We start from the raw sequence: 19567 nt of genomic DNA, 5'->3' as shown, positions 1-19567 counted from the left end.
TACCTCTTTCATGCCTTGCTACCTCTTTCATGCCTTGCTACCTCTTTCCTAACCTGCTATCTCTTTCATGCCTTGCTACCTCTTTCATGCCTTGCTACCTCTTTCCTACCCTGGTACCTCTTTTATGCCTTGCTACCCTTTTCATGCCTTGCTACCTCTTCCATGCCTTGCTACCCTTTTCTCCTCTACAACCTCTCATACGCTATACAGTCTCTCTCATGCCCTGAAACATCCTTTATTCACTACCAGCTTTTTCATGCCCTGCTCTCTCTTTAATGCTTTCCCTTCTCGTTCATGCCCTTTATCCTCTGTTATGCTCCCACAATTCTTATGCCCTGATAATTTTTTTTATGCCCTCCCACCTCTCTCATGCCTCTTTCTTGCTCTGCTACCGTTTCGTTCCCTCCTTATTGAACTATGCCCAGCTACCATTACTTTCAGTTTTTGTAGTGTTTTTTTTTTGTCTTAAAATAGGTCTTATAGAAAAAAAAAGGCCTAATTAAAGTTTACATAAAATAAACTCCTTCATTTTCACGACCCACATTTAAATAACCCCCTTCCACCCCAAATGCAAAATTTAATAGATGAAATTAATCATCATCATTTAATTACCTGCCCCTTGACTTTCGTCGTCTAGGAGCTGTGAAAGTTCGCATAACCAAATCTCTCGACTTTTCCCGGTTAGGTGATGAATGTGGAACAGTACACATTTTAAGATGACTACTTTTCAGAATTTCTTCCGACTTGTAGAAGACGATTAAATGAGGCAACCAAGAAGTGCTTTGACAACTTTGCTGGTCACTCTTTTGTTCGGAATGCTTGGGTGGAAACAAGTGAATACATCATAGCTCTGAGAGGGGGTTCAAGAAGGGGCGTGGAGTCGAATAAGAGACAGTAGTGAGACCCCATGCAAATCTGATCTTAAAAGAGAATCAAAATTTGATTGTGCCATCCAAAGAGAAGACCGTCAATGGATTTAGAAAAGTCCTTTGATCAAATGCAAAGTTGTGCACATGAATTTTTAGCACCGCTACTGCGGAAAGACGGACGACACCGAGTTAGTTTGGGATGAAGAGACTTGGGAAGGAGGCAGTGTTGTAAACCTGATGTAAGCCAATGATTAACATTTTAAATCACTTGCATATAATATAATTTCCTTTTTTTTACCGGCCGCATGCAGGCTGGTCAATGTGAAACTCGTGGACATACCAGGGGGCTGTGTTGAGATAGAGGGAAGTTTGGATTGTGAAAGGTGAGATTTCCGAGGGGATGAACGTATGCTAAAGGCAGTCTTTTTTTATGAGCTGAAAGGTGGTCTACGTACCAGAGAAGTCCCAAGGAAACGCCTGAAAGATCGGCTTAGGCGCCAACTTGCTATAACTGACCTAGAAGAGAGCACATAGCTGCATGCAACTTTCCAACGAGACACGTTCAAAGGCAATTACACATTGGAGAGCAAGAGAACATCCGCTGCCCATGACAGACGTAGACGGCCAAAAGAAAATGTCAGTCGACCACCCGAGGGGAATTATTATGTCTGCATTGTTGGGGCTAAATACGTAGGACGAAAGCTAGGGCTTGCGTAGCCACTTGAACTAGTGTATTCCTCACTCTTTGGTTTCAAAGTCCATCTCTTCTTATGTTGTTGTTGTGTCATATCTCACATGGATGTGTTGCTTAGGGGTTTAGACGTTTGTTTCGCAATCAATCCTCCATCATGGTTTCCACAATACAAAAAAAAATTATATTATATGAGGGTAGATTTAAGTTTAGGGTTAGGTCGAGATTAGATTTAAGTTTAGGGTTAGGTCGAGATTAGATTTAAGTTTAGGGTTAGGTCGAGATTAGATTTAGGTTAAGGGTTAGGTCGAGATTAGATTTAGGTGGTGATATAAGCAGTATAGGCGAACATGGCAACGGTAAAAGTTGTTGCATTTATAGGTGGTGCGTATGGTTGATAAATGGTGCATTAGGTGCACATGTATAGGTTATATTGCACATGGTTGAAAAATTTTGGTGGACACATGGCAGATAGGTGGTAAGGTGGACACATGGCAGATAGGTGGTAAGGTGGACACATGGCAGATAGGTGGTAAGGTGGACACATGGCAGATAGGTGGTAAGGTGGACACATGCCAGATAGGTGGTAAGGTGGACACATGGCAGATAGGTGGTAAGGTGGACACATGGCAGATAGGTGGTAAGGTGGACACATGGCAGATAGGTGGTAAGGTGGACACATGGCAGATAGATGGTAAGGTGGACACATGGCAGATAGGTGGTAAGGTGGACACATGGCAGATAGATGGTAAGGTGGACACATGGCAGATAGGTGGTAAGGTGGACACATGGCAGATAGATGGTAAGGTGGACACATGGCAGATAGGTGGTAAGGTGGACACATGACAGATAGATGGTAAGGTGGACACATGGCAGATAGGTGGTAAGGTGGACACATGGCAGATAGATGGTAAGGTGGACACATGGCAGATAGGTGGTAAGGTGGACACATGGCAGATAGGTGGTAAGGTGGACACATGGCAGATAGATGGTAAGGTGGACACATGGCAGATAGGTGGTAAGGTGGACACATGGCAGATAGATGGTAAGGTAGGGTATATGATATGTAACTGGTGCATGTGCATGTAATCAGTAAATGATTGCATATCATAAGTGTAGTGAATGTGAATTGTAGGGTATAGGTGCACATACTAGGGAAGATCGGGCACATTGCAGATTACTGTAGGGTATATGTGCACCTGGTACACATGGCAGGGTAGTTGGTGCATATGGTAGGGTAAGTGGTAACATTACTGTAGGGTATAGGTGCACCTGGTACACATGGCAGGGTAGTTGGTGCATATGGTAGGGTAAGTGGTAACATTACTGTAGGGTATAGGTGCACCTGGTACACATGGCAGGGTAGTTGGTGCATATGGTAGGGTAAGTGGTAACATTACTGTAGGGTATAGGTGCACCTGGTACACATGGCAGGGTAGTTGGTGCATATGGTAGGGTAAGTGGTAACATTACTGTAGGGTATAGGTGCTCATGGTAGGGAAGATGGGCACATTGCACGTTGCATTACTGTTGGGCGTATGTACACTTGGTAGTGTAGGTGGCGCATATGGTAGGGTAGGTGGTGCATATGGTAGGGTAGATGGTGCATATGGTAGGGTAGGTGGTGCATATGGTAGAGCAGGTGGCACATATGGTAGGGTAGGTGGTGCATATGGTAGTGCAGATGGCGCATATGGTAGTGCAGGTGGTGCATATGGTAGGGTAGGTGGTGCATATGGTAGGGTAGGTGGTGCGTATGGTAGTGCAGGTGGCGCATATGGTAGGGTAGGTGGTGCGTATGGTAGAGCAGGTGGCACATATGGTAGGGTAGGTGGTGCATATGGTAGTGCAGATGGCGCATATGGTAGTGCAGGTGGTGCATATGGTAGGGTAGGTGGTGCATATGGTAGGGTAGGTGGTGCGTATGGTAGTGCAGGTGGCGCATATGGTAGGGTAGGTGGTGCGTATGGTAGTGTAGGTGGTGCATATGGTAGGGTAGGTGGTGCATATGGTAGGGTAGGTGGTGCGTATGGTAGTGCAGGTGGCGCATATGGTAGGGTAGGTGGTGCATATGGTAGGGTAGGTGGTGCATATGGTAGGGTAGGTGGTGCGTATGGTAGTGCAGGTGGTGCATATGGTAGGGTAGGTGGTGCATATGGTAGGGTAGGTGGTGCGTATGGTAGTGCAGGCGGCGCATATGGTAGGGTAGGTGGTGCATATGGTAGTGTAGGTGGTGCATATGGTAGGGTAGGTGGTGCATATGGTAGGGTAGGTGATGCATATGGTAGTATAGGTGGCGCATATGGTAGGGTAGGTGGTGCATATGGTAGTGCAGGTGTCGCATATGGTAGGGTAGGTGGTGCATATGGTAGGGTAGGTGGCATATATGGTAGTGCAGGTGGCGCATATGGTAGGGTAGGTGGTGCATATGGTAGTGCAGGTGACGCATATGGTAGGGTAGGTGGTGCGTATGGCAGTGCAGGTGGCGCATATGGTAGGGTAGGTGGTGCATATGGTAGTGCAGGTGGCGCATATGGTAGGGTAGGTGGTGCATATGGTAGGGTAGGTGGTGCATATGGTAGTGCAGGTGGCGCATATGGTAGGGTAGGTGGTGCATATGGTAGGGTAGGTGGTGCATATGGTAGTGTAGGTGGTGCATATGGTAGGGTAGGTGGTGCATATGGTAGTGCAGGTGGCGCATATGGTAGGGTAGGTGGTGCATATGGTAGTGTAGGTGGTGCATATGGTAGGGTAGGTGGTGCATATGGTAGTGCAGGTGGCGCATATGGTAGGGTAGGTGGTGCATATGGTAGGGTAGGTGGTGCATATGGTAGTGTAGGTGGTGCGTATGGAAGGGCACGCTAAATCATGGTAGGCATCCCCATCGTTTGTTATGATGCTGCCAAGGTATGTGAACTTGTCCAACTCTTCAAGCTTTGACTCGCCAAGTCTGACGGGGGCACCCTTTGCCATATATCCCACTCGCAAAATGTTAGTGTTATCCAGGTAATTTTGAATTACAATTATTTGTTCTTTTATTGGTTGAATGTTTGCATCACATGGTCTTGATGGTATAGTGTTGACAAGATTTCCGTTAGCTTTAAAATAACACAGAAGGAGTGGTTGGAAATTCCAAGCGCGCGAGAATAGTTTTGTTAGTTTTAAAAAGGGGGGAAAAGTGATTGTAAGATGTTTTTAAGGCTACACCGGTAGGTAGTAGATTTTAAGGCGGTGTATAGGTAGATTTTAAGGCGGTGTATAGGTAGTTTTTAAGGCGGTGTATAGGTAGATTTTAAGGCGGTGTATAGGTGGATTCTGGAAGCTAGGAAGCTTGAACGACGACAGTGTAGTGTACAGTGTGTGTATGGTATTCAAGTGATTCCTAGTTCCAGAATTAAAGCTTTGTATTTAACGCTATAGGATCTCAGTTTTGAGTTTTTACTTTACATTTATATCTCCGGCATCACGATATTGTTTGAGTGTTCAGTAATTGTTTAAAAGAAGAGATGTATACAGAATTATAACATCAGAAACTCATTGTCTGATCAACACAAGCTCATTGTAACATCAAGACATCGTTATCATCTGACACTCAAACATCTATCGCCACAATACCATATGATATATTACATTCTTGTATTAAGTCGCTTGACCCTTCGTCATGTCAAATGCAATAAAATAGTGAGTTCACTCGTACCTGGTTGTTTCCTCTTTACCGCTCTTCCCCTACACTGAACTTTTAAAACAGGATACAATTGGAGGCAGTATGAATTTCTGTCTCTCTCTCCCTCTCTCTCTTATATCTATTGGTACACATGTCCAAAATGTTATCATGCTAACATCGAAGCACTAAGGATGTCTTTTTTAAGGACAAAAAAAACGATTGTATTTTATTGTATGCCTAGTTGTATGCCTAGTTGTATGCCTTGTTGTATGCCTAGTTGTATGCCTAATTATTCCATATCTAAATATTTATCACGATATAGTGTTTGAAGAAATCTAACAATAAAAATAATATTAAAAACAAAACTTATAATAAATGTAATTGTATCAATTAGTTTAAATCAGTCAAGTAATTAAATTTGTAATAGATCTAGACTGACAAGAATACATATTTTGAGCTATGATCCTATCACTTATCAGTTGGGAGGGGGAGGACTGGGTGTCTAAATCGGCCGTGGCATTACCATCACCCAGTAGTATGGTATATGGGTATAGATTTATGGGATTCTATTATTATGAGAGTATGTGTGTAGTGTTGCACTGTAAAGTCTGTTAAGTTCTTTTATGAAAGGTAAAAGAATGCCAATCACTTGTACTGTATTTATTTTAATTTTAAAGGGGCCCATTCGGCGGTCCCACCGTCCCTTTGGGATACCGGCCCACCAGATGCTCGGTTACTCTAATAGCTAGTTCGTCCGCTTTTAATTAATTTTAGTTTTAGACAAAAGTTGTACGACTTGTATTCGAACTCGAGGGTTTAAGCCTCCATCGTTGTGTATGCTAACCACTGTGCCAGCTAAGTGCTTATCAAAATAGAAGGTTTTATAGTTATCTGGTGTTAGTTTCAAGCTTTTATGAGACGACCTAATTAACTATACAAATTATAAAGGGGAATAATTCAATTAATACCGCCACATCTGTCAAGCAGGCCAACAATTTATTTTCAATAGTTAACGCCAAAAAAAAAAGTAAATTATTAATAATTAACTGGTTCATTGTTGTTGTTTTTTTAAATTGGTTCTTGTTTTGTCAGGTACAGAAAATTATTGTGCAAAATTTTCAACTTCATTCGAGATTAGATGTGGGAGCAATAAACGTCACGTGATAACGCGTACAAAGTGAGTTGATATAAGCTTTGTAAAAAGACAATTTCACACTCTGCTTAGCTCCCTTAGCTCCAAAACAATGTTATCAACTTTTGGGTGCAAAAAGAGAAGAGCTTCCACTTCTTGTCCTCTCAATAGACTAAGGTTTTGAAATTAATCAAGACATACACAATCTTGATTGGACTAGCATCAATATCGGATATTGATTGTTGATCTCCGTTGACGAGATACTCTAAAGTAGATGCATTTAAATAGTTCTGGGATTTCATAAAACCAGAAGTGTCTAGACTCTAGGCTAAACAAACACGAGCCATGTTAAAATGTTTTCCATCTGATATTCTGCGTATGAGAAGATGATCTTTGATTGGTTTGTGTCTGACCATCTGGCTGACCACTGTTTAGGTTTATCAATATCTTCTTGGGGAATTAAGATTTCTGATGGTCAAGTTGCTTATGCACCAGTACTTTGGATGGGAAACTCTGAAGCACTGGCGGATCCAGGGGGGGGGGGGCGGTAGGGGCGATCGCCCCCCCCTACTCGGCCGACCCCCCGGGGTGGGCGGACGAACTTTAGTATAGGATTCACACAATTTGTATACGAATTTATTACTTATGTTAAAATATATACTAATTATTTATATTTCAACCTATTTTTAAATTATTTCGCCCCCCCCCCTCTAGTATGCTGGCCGATTTGGTGGGGTCGGGAGGGGGCGATGGTATCAATCCCGCCCCCCCTACACTTTCGAGTGTGGGGGGGCGGTCCAATTTATTGGTAGAAATCACAGCCTGCTAACAAAATCAATTAAATATCTATATCCTGGTAACTTGTTATTGATATTTTAACCGATCTTTATATTATGTCGTTCCCTGTTTGCCGATTGGTGGGGGGGGGGGACGAATACCTCTTCTGCCCTTCCCACCTAAACCCTTTGAGTGGGGGGGAGGCGGTCCGTTTTTATGGAGAAATCATAGTTTGTCAACAAAATTAGTTGAATTAATATATAAATTTTATATTATGTCGTTCCCTTTCTGGTATTTTGGCCGATTCGGTGGGGTAAGGGGGGGGGCGATTGCATGTACTGCCCTCCTCACTTTAGCCCTCTGAGTGCTGGGGGGGGCGGTCCTATTTTTGTGGAGAATCATAGTTTGTGAATAAAATTAGTTGAATATCTATATAATATAAACTACGTATTGATATGTGACCCATTGTAAATATGTCGTACCACACTCTAATCTCAAATTGTATCACTAGTAAATTTAAATGAAAAAAGGTTTTACCAGGTGGGAGGGGCGATACATGCAATCGCATTTCCCCCATCGGACAAAGCCAGAAGGGACCCTATATAAAGAGCGGAGGTGTCGCAGTCAAGACGGTGGAGAAAAGGGGCTCAATACAGCACGGTTCAGAAAGGAGGTTCACGACAGTGGCTCAGAACACGGTCAACTACAGCACAGTTCAGCGGTGTGGTTCTGTACGGAGCATTACGACGGTTCACTGCGGAGTATTGTCAAGTACAGTTAAGACGACTGGCGTCTTGATCTTGGTCTGCGATCGAGTCCGACACAACGAACCTAGTGTGTGAAGTCAGTCCCGAACTGTTGAACCCAGTGCAAGCCCGGAACGAGACGGAGAGGCCAGTGCAAGAGTTGATACGGCGGTACGGTGTTATCGGAGAGATATTTGTACAGTGTACGTGTTGCCAATTGCACAGTATTGGCTGTTATTTATTCAACTATTAAAGTGTTACGTTACTTTGGAGCCCTGAATTGTCCAATTCTTTAAGTGTATGGTGCAGTTTGCAGAGAGCCTGCATAGGGAGATTCGTCACAATATGTATTATTTTTTTATATAAAAATATTAAATATATAATAAGTACAGAGACGCTTTAACAAATCTATCAAAGTATTTTTCAGATTACCTTTAAGACAAAAGTTAAGGATAAAAAGATCAAGTGTTAAATAAAATACGTAAATTGTTTACATCTCTTTTTAAGTTAATTTGTCTCAAGTTTTAGAAAGTTTATTTCCAGCTTGTTTATTCTGAGAATAATTCTAATTCTTTGAGTTTGAAACTATTTCAGATGATGTTCCTACATGAAGTACATGGATAAAGAAGTGCACAGAGAACATGTCACTGGGACTTTGGGATGGGGTTAGACTCAGAAAAATAATCCGGAGAGAGAAAGACTGGCCCTTTCAACCCACAATCGGGTTCTTTTTAAATATGCGACGCATGTGGACAAAAATGTCATCCGAAATAGGGCTTTATATCTACAAGAAATGTTCTAGGAATTGAGCCACACAGTCGTGTAACAACTGAAGAAGGCCAATGTGGATATAGAGAAGTTAGTTAGTTAGATAAATAGATAGAAAGATAGATAGATAGATAGATAGATAGATAGATAGATAGATAGATAGGTAGATAGATCGATCGATCGATAGATAGATAGATAGATAGATAGATAGATAGATAGATAGATAGATAGATAGATAGATAGATAGATAGATAGATACATAGAAAAATAGATAGATTAATTGATTAGTGATTTTTTCAGTTTGGTTTTTTAAACAAAAATGTTCGGATTGAAAAAAAAAGCTGCGATCGTTTCCACATATAGATCTAGAACAGACTCAGTCCCTGGCAATTGTATAGATCAAGAACAGACTCAGTCCCTGGCAATTGTATAGATCAAGAACAGACTCAGTACCTGGCAATTGTATAGATCAAGAACAGACTCAGTCCCTGGCAATTGTATAGATCAAGAACAGACTCAGTCCCTGGCAATTGTATAGATCAAGAACAGACTCAGTTCCTAGCACTTGTATAGATCTAGAACAGACTCAGCCCCTAGAACTTGTATAGATCTAGAACAGACTCAGCCCTGGCACTAGACTTCTAGAGATCTAGACGTTTATCTTGGACTTCTCCTTTAAAAACATGTTTGAAAGTCGTAGCTCTGTGTTTTTTTAAGCTTGGCGAGAAAGGAGCGAGAAAAAGGTTAATATTGACACCTTACTCTCGGAAGACGGGCATTGATTTTCTTGGTACAAAGGCGGGTATCGCCTAGTCTTTCTAGGTTTTGAGTGAAGAATTTGAAGTATGTCTATCGCTGAATGAGTGGGATTGTGGGATATGTCATGTGATTTGATTGAAAAATTGAGACGGGGATAAATATGTATATATCACGTGACTTTGAATGAAAGATTAAGACGGGACTATATGTCACGTGACTTCGATTGACAGATTGAGACGCTGGTGTATGTCACGTGATTTTGAATGAATAAGATGAGAAAGTATGTCTTAGGACTTTGGGTGAACAATTTTGACTTGGGGAGTTGTGTCTTGTTTCTTTGAGTTATAGATTGTTATGTAGAGCTGTTGCGTAGAAGTTATGGAAGACAAGAGTTGTGTCTTGTTTCTTTGAGTTAAAGATTGTTAGGTAGAGCTGTGGAGTAGAAGTTATGGAAGACAAGAGTTGTGTCTTGTTTCTTTGAGTTATAGATTGTTGGGTAGAGCTGTGGAGTAGAAGTTATGGAAGACAAGAGTTGTGTCTTGTTTCTTTGAGTTAAAGATTGTTATGTAGAGCTGTGGAGTAGAAGTTATGGAAGACAAGAGTTGTGTCTTGTTTCTTTGAGCTAAAGATTGTTAGGTAGAGCTGTGGAGTAGAAGTTATGGAAGACAACAGTTGTGTCTTGTTTCTTTGAGTTAAAGATTGTTAGGTAGAGCTGTGGAGTAGAAGTTATGGAAGACAAGAGTTGTGTCTTGTTTCTTTGAGTTAAAGATTGTTAGGTAGAGCTGTGGAGTAGAAGTTATGGAAGACAAGAGCAGAAAGTAATTGATAAGGAGTTCAAGTCAGGGCTAGACAGCACATGCAATGATGACAAAGACATTGCATTCCATTTCAAGCCATTCAAATCTGAACCTACTAGAACTAAGTTAGAAATGGGCAGATCTTGAGGGATGTGCAGACATATTTTACAAACACTTACTGAAGCAGTCATTAGATTAGACCAAGCGACTGTTGGTAAGCATCCTTGAAATATATAGGCACGAGCTGTTTTGGTGTTATTACATGGGGCGTTTAGATAGAGAGAGAGATAGAGAGAGATAGAGTGAGAGAGAGAGAGAGAGAGAGAGAGAGATATCTCTTTTGGTTGCACAACGTCTTTGTTCTATCCTTTAGAATTAGAGAGCAAGATCAATTATAAATGTAGTGTTCTTTTTTTGTAACTTTTAAATTTTGTTTTTTATTTGATTAAAATCTTTCTCAGTTATCCTTTTTTTTTAAATGTTCTTATGTGAAGTTATGTTTGTCTTTAGGTTCATATGATCGCCCTATCATCTTCTCTTTTACTGTATTTTATTGTTTTAAGAGATGTCCTTAAGATCGTTGAAATCAAATATAGAAGATAATAGTATCGTTAAAGAGACACTTTCTTTCAGCTCTCTTTGACAGACGTTTAAATCAAGTATACACATGTCTGTTGTTTGGATTACTAGACCTTGTGAGCTATTGAAACCTTCTGTAGAGGAGAATACAACAATCTGGTAGGCTGGACAAACGTTGACAAACTTCACACAGGTGGAATCCTGAACAAAAAAATCATCCAAGAAACAGGACGTGATTCTGAGCCAAACATCAACACTTTTGGATAACACTTTAAAACCTGAGGGCTATAAACAGTTGACTATGGAGATGTATTCTTGGCGGTCGATAGCAAAGTCAGAATGGGTTGTAAGTAATTAAACAATTACTTCAAAACAGGGAAAATTGAAAGAGATAAAACAATATGAACTAGATGTGAACATTCGTAACTGAAGTTCAGCCCTCAATAGTAACTAGTATTAAAGAAGCAGTTTTATGACCGAACAATATCCATGAGATATAACATCAAAACTTCTTTTAAAAGAATCGGAACAAGAAAATTGATGGGAAAAACATGAACCCTTACCCAGATACAAGCTTCAACTAGACTCCCCTGAATGACTTTCAATGGAAGTGAGCACTACGTCTGGGCCGCTGAATTGCTGGATTATATTTCTCTATTTTATAACACTGTGTACGCACAATGATCTTATGCATATTATATCGAGCAAAATAGTCTTGACCTCGATCTAGTAGTTAACAAATATAATTTGAACTTTTACTTCTTTTACACCAGAAGTTGTTTCCTCACTTCTACGGACATTTCTTTTCTTAAACAAATTATTTGGTCATGTGACCTTCTTAAATGTCGTTGATTGGACTGCGTGTCAGGTTTCTAGACTCAATTGATTGGTTGCTCTTCGCCTGAGATGTCGAACCTTGTTGATTGCTTCCCTTGAGGGATAGCTTGCTCAAAAAGTGCAACAAGAAAATAAAAAGAAGACAATTTGTAGATCTGTATATCTGTATCTAGATCTGTAGATCTGTATATCTGTATCTAGATCTGTAGATCTGTATATCTGTATATCTGTATCTAGATCTGTAGATCTGTATATCTGTATCTAGATCTGTAGATCTGTATATCTGTATCTAAATCTGTAGATCTGTATATCTGTAGATCTGTATCTAGATCTGTATATCTGTATCTAGATCTGTAGATCTGTATCTAGATCTGTAGATCTGTATATCTGTATCTAGATCTGTAGATCTGTATCTAGATCTGTATATCTGTATCTAGATCTGTAGATCTGTATATCTGTATCTAGATCTGTAGATCTGTAGATCTGTAGATCTGTATCTAGATCTGTAGATCTGTAGATCTGTATCTAGATCTGTAGATCTGTATCTAGATCTGTAGATCTGTATATCTGTATATCTGTATCTAGATCTGTAGATCTGTATATCTGTATCTAGATCTGTAGATCTGTATATCTGTATCTAGATCTGTAGATCTGTATATCTGTATCTAGATCTGTAGATCTGTATATCTGTATCTAGATCTGTAGATCTGTATATCTGTATCTAGATCTGTAGATCTGTATATCTGTATCTAGATCTGTAGATCTGTAGATCTGTATATCTGTATCTAGATCTGTAGATCTGTATATCTGTATCTAGATCTGTAGATCTGTATATCTGTATCTAGATCTGTAGATCTGTAGATCTGTATCTAGATCTGTAGATCTGTAGATCTGTATCTAGATCTGTAGATCTGTAGATCTGTATATCTGTATCTAGATCTGTAGATCTGTATATCTGTATATCTGTATCTAGATCTGTAGATCTGTATATCTGTATCTAGATCTGTAGATCTGTATATCTGTATCTAGATCTGTAGATCTGTATATCTGTATCTAGATCTGTAGATCTGTATCTAGATCTGTAGATCTGTATCTAGATCTGTAGATCTGTATATCTGTATCTAGATCTGTAGATCTGTAGATCTGTAGATCTGTAGATCTGTATATCTGTATCTAGATCTGTAGATCTGTATATCTGTATCTAGATCTGTAGATCTGTATATCTGAATCTAGATCTGTAGATCTGTATCTAGATCTGTAGATCTGTATCTAGATCTGTAGATCTGTATATCTGTATCTAGATCTGTAGATCTGTATCTAGATCTGTAGATCTGTATATCTGTATCTAGATCTGTAGATCTGTATATCTGTATATCTGTATCTAGATCTGTAGATCTGTATATCTGTATCTAGATCTGTAGATCTGTATATTTGTATCTAAATCTGTAGATCTGTATATCTGTAGATCTGTATCTAGATCTGTATATCTGTATCTAGATCTGTAGATCTGTATCTAGATCTGTAGATCTGTATATCTGTATCTAGATCTGTAGATCTGTATCTAGATCTGTATATCTGTATCTAGATCTGTAGATCTGTATATCTGTATCTAGATCTGTAGATCTGTAGATCTGTATCTAGATCTGTAGATCTGTAGATCTGTATCTAGATCTGTAGATCTGTATATCTGTATATCTGTATCTAGATCTGTAGATCTGTAGATCTGTATCTAGATCTGTAGATCTGTATATCTGTATCTAGATCTGTAGATCTGTAGATCTGTATCTAGATCTGTAGATCTGTATATCTGTATCTAGATCTGTATATCTGTATATCTGTATCTAGATCTGTAGATCTGTATATCTGTATCTAGATCTGTAGATCTGTAGATCTGTATATCTGTATCTAGATCTGTAGATCTGTATATCTGTATCTAGATCTGTAGATCTGTATATCTGTATCTAGATCTGTAGATCTGTAGATCTGTATCTAGATCTGTAGATCTGTAGATCTGTATCTAGATCTGTAGATCTGTATATCTGTATATCTGTATCTAGATCTGTAGATCTGTATATCTGTATCTAGATCTGTAGATCTGTAGATCTGTATATCTGTATCTAGATCTGTAGATCTGTATATCTGTATCTAGATCTGTAGATCTGTATATCTGTATCTAGATCTGTAGATCTGTATATCTGTATCTAGATCTGTAGATCTGTATATCTGTATCTAGATCTGTAGATCTGTATATCTGTATCTAGATCTGTAGATCTGTAGATCTGTATATCTGTATCTAGATCTGTAGATCTGTATATCTGTATCTAGATCTGTAGATCTGTATATCTGTATCTAGATCTGTAGATCTGTAGATCTGTATCTAGATCTGTAGATCTGTAGATCTGTATCTAGATCTGTAGATCTGTATCTAGATCTGTAGATCTGTATCTAGATCTGTAGATCTGTATATCTGTATCTAGATCTGTAGATCTGTATATCTGTATATCTGTATCTAGATCTGTAGATCTGTATATCTGTATCTAGATCTGTAGATCTGTAGATCTGTATCTAGATCTGTAGATCTGTATCTAGATCTGTAGATCTGTATCTAGATCTGTAGATCTGTAGATCTGTATCTAGATCTGTAGATCTGTATCTAGATCTGTAGATCGGTATCTAGATCTAAAAATAAGTGGCTAGATATCTATAATAAATCTAGTCAAATAGTTTTTTTTGTAGACATGAGTTCAGTAAATTTATTTCAGATTTCAAACTTAATGATTTGTATATTTAATTGAAAATGGTCCGTATAAATCATTTAGTGATGTTCAAACTAAGGCTTGCGGGCCAACTTCTTTTATGTGAAAGATTTATTCGTCACATAGTTTATAATAATTAAAATAAAAAACATTATGAAATAAAATAAAGTTTTTAAAAATCTAAAATGTCAAAAAAAAAAGGTTAAACTTGATTCACCATGTGTCGTGTTTGTAAAAATGAGTTACAATGTTAAAGACCAATATCTAGTTGTTAAATCCAACCTTAGCCGTTTCCCGCCCATTTTTAAGCATAATAGCTTCTACAGCACACTTGATGCATCGATGGCCACAAACAATCAAATCGCCCATCATGGAAGAGAATTAGACAGAAAATGTTTTCAAGTAAAAGTGAATTTCTTTATTCTTAGTCTTTGTCCCGCTTGTACAAATGTGTGTAGACTAAAAGTTTTTCAGAGAAATTTTCTGAAGTGACACTTCTCTTCTCTTTGTCCCCCAAATCTATTTATAAATCGAAGACTTAACATTAAGCTGGAGATCTCATTGTAACTGATGGAGAATTTTTTTCTACAAAACTACAAAACATTTAGACTAAGACCTATACAGACCTGAAACATATATGGAAACAACACAATAGCATTACTTTATCTATCATGTAATTGATCACGGGGAATTGGCTCTGAACTTGCAGTACCTTATCCTCCTTATGTATCCGAGTTTACCAGGACTTAGTGGCATAAATAAGTCATTAATAAATATGTAGAATTCATACTATTAATATATACACCTATTAAAATTATAATATATTTAAAATTAAAACAATTAGATCGACTTTATATAGTTCACACAGACTTGGTCAATTCGCTAGCTGAATAGAAGACACTTTCAAACAACAAAAATTTAAAAAACGCTTATATTAAGGGTAATTGTATAAATGAGTTTGGGTTAGTCATTTAATTTAATTTGTATTAAATCTAGACTAACAATAATAAATCTGTGCGTTTAGATTGTTTTTGTTTAGCGCAATTTCATGCTTTTAACTTTCTAACTGCGACATGGGCCCCCTAGTCTTGTCTGGACCAGGTCTGAGGAGAGAAAGAAAGTATTGCTTTTTAAATGTATTTTATAAACAAAAAATAAGTTGTATGACCTGAATTCTTATCTTATAAATTGCACACGTTTCTTCAAAACAAAAAAAGATAAGATAATTAAGTCCTACGCATTTCATGTGTCAGTCTAGTCATGCATGTTCAAATTGTACATAAAAACTAGTTTTTTTTTTAAATATTTCTCTGCTTTTAGCGATTCACTGCTGATCACAGATCTATAAATATATATTATCTTGATCTAGATTTAGACTCTCATCTCATCTCTACCTGTGGTCCCTCTGGGGCATAGACGTTCAACCAGCTTCCTCCAGGCGTGTCTAGACTAGTACTAATTATAGTTCTAGTACTTGAAAAGATATTGTTCTTCAATTAATACAAATAGGAGCTACAAATAATAAAGTAACTTCAAATGCATTAATACTGTTTTTGTCTGTGACTACAATTATATAAGTCTACTAGAGTTATGTCTCTTATTGCTGCTATTTATATTCTAATAAAGGTATATAGGTTATGTGTGCATAATCTTCTTTCGTAACTTCAGTTTTAGACATTTAAACCGAATCGACACTGACCTATATACGGTGACGTAGCATCCATGGCGCGAAGGAGTTCAACGAACCCGAGCCCAAGACCATCCATGGCGCGAAGGGGTTCAATGAACCCGAGCCCAAGACCATCCATGGCGCGAAGGGGTTGATTGCACTTGAGCCCATAACTCCTGACCAGTTGGGTCCCATGTGAAAACTTAGGGATGGCAGTAAAGAAAAAAAAAAGGCACTTTTGTACAAAGTAATGCTATATCGTAGCTATATGGAATCTGAAAAGCTCCCTCGGAATATCCAAAACGTGTCACGAAACTTTCTATTAGTTTTAAAACATTAACAATGTGTTTGAAGCTAGAGTTAATATACCAGCGACTTGGAGTATTTCAATGTAAGGAAGTGTTCTCCATCAGGTTTATTGTCATGGTGGTTAGCCCTAAGTGTACAAGGAGACTAGTGTTGCTAGATGGTCCCATTGTTTTCCATGTAAGTTCATAAACCATTGTTAGTATCAATAGGCTGTTATTATACTGAATGGAATGGGAAGAAGAGAGAGAGAGTTGGCTGTAGAAACTATGAATGTGTTGTACAGAAAAATAAGGAAAGGGGCGAGTAACAATGACAATTTGGTCTAGTGAGACAGTCCTGATGGTCAAGAATTAATATTTCGACACATCTACTAATTATTCAATTTTTTAAAAAGCTTAATCTGTTTATTTTATTTTCTGTATTTAAAACACGTACAATATTTCCGTTATTAAGTGCAATGAGCATAATTGTAATAAGTCTGAGATCTTAACACATTAAAGAAATGTTATAAAAATTTTTATCCGATACGACATAATATATGCCGTGAAGGCCCAGTAGTTGAAGTCTGCATCACATTGTTTTGTTGTCTTCTGTATTGTGTAAAAAATGTTTACAACAGAATAAAAGAAAAAAACAACAAAATAAAAGTATCATAAAATATTAAGCAAGCAAAAGAAACATCATAGGTCTCGTGCTTGTGCTATTACAATGATGGCAAAACCGAACTGGAGAGCAGGTTTATAACAAAAGATCTAGAGGATAGATAGATGTCCAAATTGATCATGGAATAGTATCAATATTTAACCAATGCTTAGTATTTATTTGGTTCATAGTTTTTTAAAAAAAAGTTATTACCATTATACTTATACAAAAACCTCTAATTAGGCTTCATTTCAAATTGAATATTGAAATCTGACAGGAACAACTATTTTAAGAATGTCTATGACACAGGTCTCAAGGTTGGCCTGACTTTGTGTTCTTTCCATTCAGCCAAAAGTTTAGTAACAGATGCCCCACTGGTCACTGAAGTGGCTACTTACAAGAGATGCCCCACTGGTCACTGAAGTGGCTACTTACAAGTCCAGAAACATGTTTGATCTAGTTACTGTTAAATGAATGAAGTAGAATTAGATTATAGTTTATATCAATATTTTTAAGTTTGACACCTAGAAGTGCTTTAGGAATGTAAATGTGAAGAACCCATAGAACACTTCTTAATTCAGTTGAAACATCTTTATTCTGTTCAGAAATTGTACAAACATTGACTTTGAAGACACCATGACTTGTCTGAGTCCGAACTGAATTAAACGTAAAGACATTAACACTTTAGAAAAAAGGCTACTCTACTTGCATTGAAATGTCTTTTGGTAAATTTACCAATACATGCAAAGTACTCAATTGTTCTGTCTCACTTTACTGTCATCTTATTAGGGAAGGGGGCCCATCAACATATTCTTGCACCCGGGCCCATAGGGTACCTTGCTACGCCACTGCCTATATATACATATAAATATATATCAATGCACTAATTGAATGAAATCAAACCAGCGACCCAAATGTTATGGTATGGAGGAGATTCAAACTATCTTGACGAACAGCAACATCCACTTGGTCTCCAGTAGTTTCAAGGTGTGCCACGAATGCTGGATAATATGTTTCCATTTTTTACCCTTTATTTCATTTATAGCGAAGTCAGTGTTTAAACTATAAAGTGATGTATTACACTTGATTCTGAGTTTGAAATGACGTATCATAATTGATTTACTTCATAAAGTGATTTGTCACAATTTATTTACTTCATAAAGTGATTTGTTACAATTGATTTACTTCATAAAGTGATTTGTTACAATTAATTTACTTCATAAAGTGATTTGTTACAATTGATTCACTTCATAAAGTGATTTGTAACAATTGATTCACTTCATAAAGTGATTTGTTATAATTGATTGATTCACTTCATAAAGTGATTTGTTACTATTGATTCACTTCATAAAGTGATTTGTCACAATTGATTCACTTCATAAAGTGATTTGTAACAATTGATTTACTTCATAAAGTGATTTGTCACAATTGATTTACTTCATAAAGTGATTTGTTACAATTGATTTACTTCATAAAGTGATTTGTTACAATTGATTTACTTCATAAAGTGATTTGTTACAATTGATTTACTTCATAAAGTGATTTGTTACAATTGATTTACTTCATAAAGTGATTTGTTACACTTCATTCATTGTTAAAAAAAGGTTATTACAATTGATTTGTTAAAAGAAACGAAATTCAAAGCAGTCCATTGAACAGAGTCCACAGTGCCGGCTTCTGACTGGTTGCAAGAATCTATTTAAGATGACTCACTTCAAGAAATTCAAAGCAGTCCATTGAACAGAGTCCACAGTGCCGGCTTCTGACTGGTTGCAAGAATCTATTCAAGATGACTCACTTCAAGAAATTTAAAGCAGTCCATTGAACAGAGTCCACAGTGCCGGCTTCTGACTGGTTGCAAGAATCTATTTAAGATGACTCACTGCAAGAAATTCAAAGCAGTCCATTGAAGACTCACTTCAATGTCACCAAGAAATCAAGAGCTAAAAGCATGAAATTTGATTCCTGTTTCTAAAACTTCCAGAAATTGTATTTGCTTCACAATATCTAGCTGCAGACAGAGGTACAGACAACATTAGAGTAACATAGTTCTTGCTATTATGTTAACGTTTTGTCTGTCGGCCTTATAAGAGATACAATGTACAGTCAAGTTTAGTATTCAAGATGGACGTCATTGTAATGAGGATTTTCCTACTAGACAATTTAGTGGTCATTATTTTCACTGATTTATGCATGAACTTGCTGCAGACAGAGGTAGAAATAGCAACTAATCATTTACTGGCACTGCAAGGATCCAGACTCGTTCAATGGAAACAAAACGTGCCTTAAGTGTCCAATGAGAAATGTTCTAATAATGTGTTAAGTGTTATTGTAGTTTTAATTAATCCCTTAGTAGCTTTGACTTTGTTAGCGTAAAGTGCATATCCGCCCTCCACGATGTTCTGACTAGAAAAATGGTATTGTAAAAGCAACGATTATAATAAGTTTCTAATAAGCATCTTGCAGTTCATCCACACATTCTGTCATATCTGCATCATGCAATCCCAATTCACCCACACACTCATGTCTGTATCAAGCAATTCAACCTCACATTCTGTCATATCTGCATCAT

General features: G+C 37.8%; 2 protein-coding genes across 2 annotated transcripts; both read right to left on the bottom strand.

The window, feature by feature from the left end:
- Positions 1 to 1969: 1969 nt before the first annotated feature.
- On the bottom strand, positions 1970 to 2593 carry LOC129925066 (DBF4-type zinc finger-containing protein 2 homolog). Its single transcript, XM_056023407.1, has one exon. It carries the CDS (start codon positions 2591 to 2593, stop codon positions 1970 to 1972), a length of 624 nt encoding a protein of 207 aa, XP_055879382.1.
- A 436-nt stretch (positions 2594 to 3029) lies between these two features.
- On the bottom strand, positions 3030 to 18015 carry LOC129925065 (uncharacterized). Its single transcript, XM_056023406.1, has 2 exons — positions 17899 to 18015; positions 3030 to 4421 (listed from the first exon to the last, which is right to left on the bottom strand). The coding sequence occupies exons 1-2, from the start codon at positions 18013 to 18015 to the stop codon at positions 3030 to 3032; spliced, it is 1509 nt and encodes a 502-aa protein (XP_055879381.1).
- Between the last annotated feature and the right edge of the window lie 1552 nt (positions 18016 to 19567).

The sequence above is a fragment of the Biomphalaria glabrata genome, chromosome 3 (assembly GCF_947242115.1).
Source record: "Biomphalaria glabrata chromosome 3, xgBioGlab47.1, whole genome shotgun sequence".
Taxonomy (NCBI): Eukaryota; Metazoa; Mollusca; class Gastropoda; family Planorbidae; genus Biomphalaria; species Biomphalaria glabrata.
This window is presented reverse-complemented; position numbering and strand designations above follow the sequence as displayed.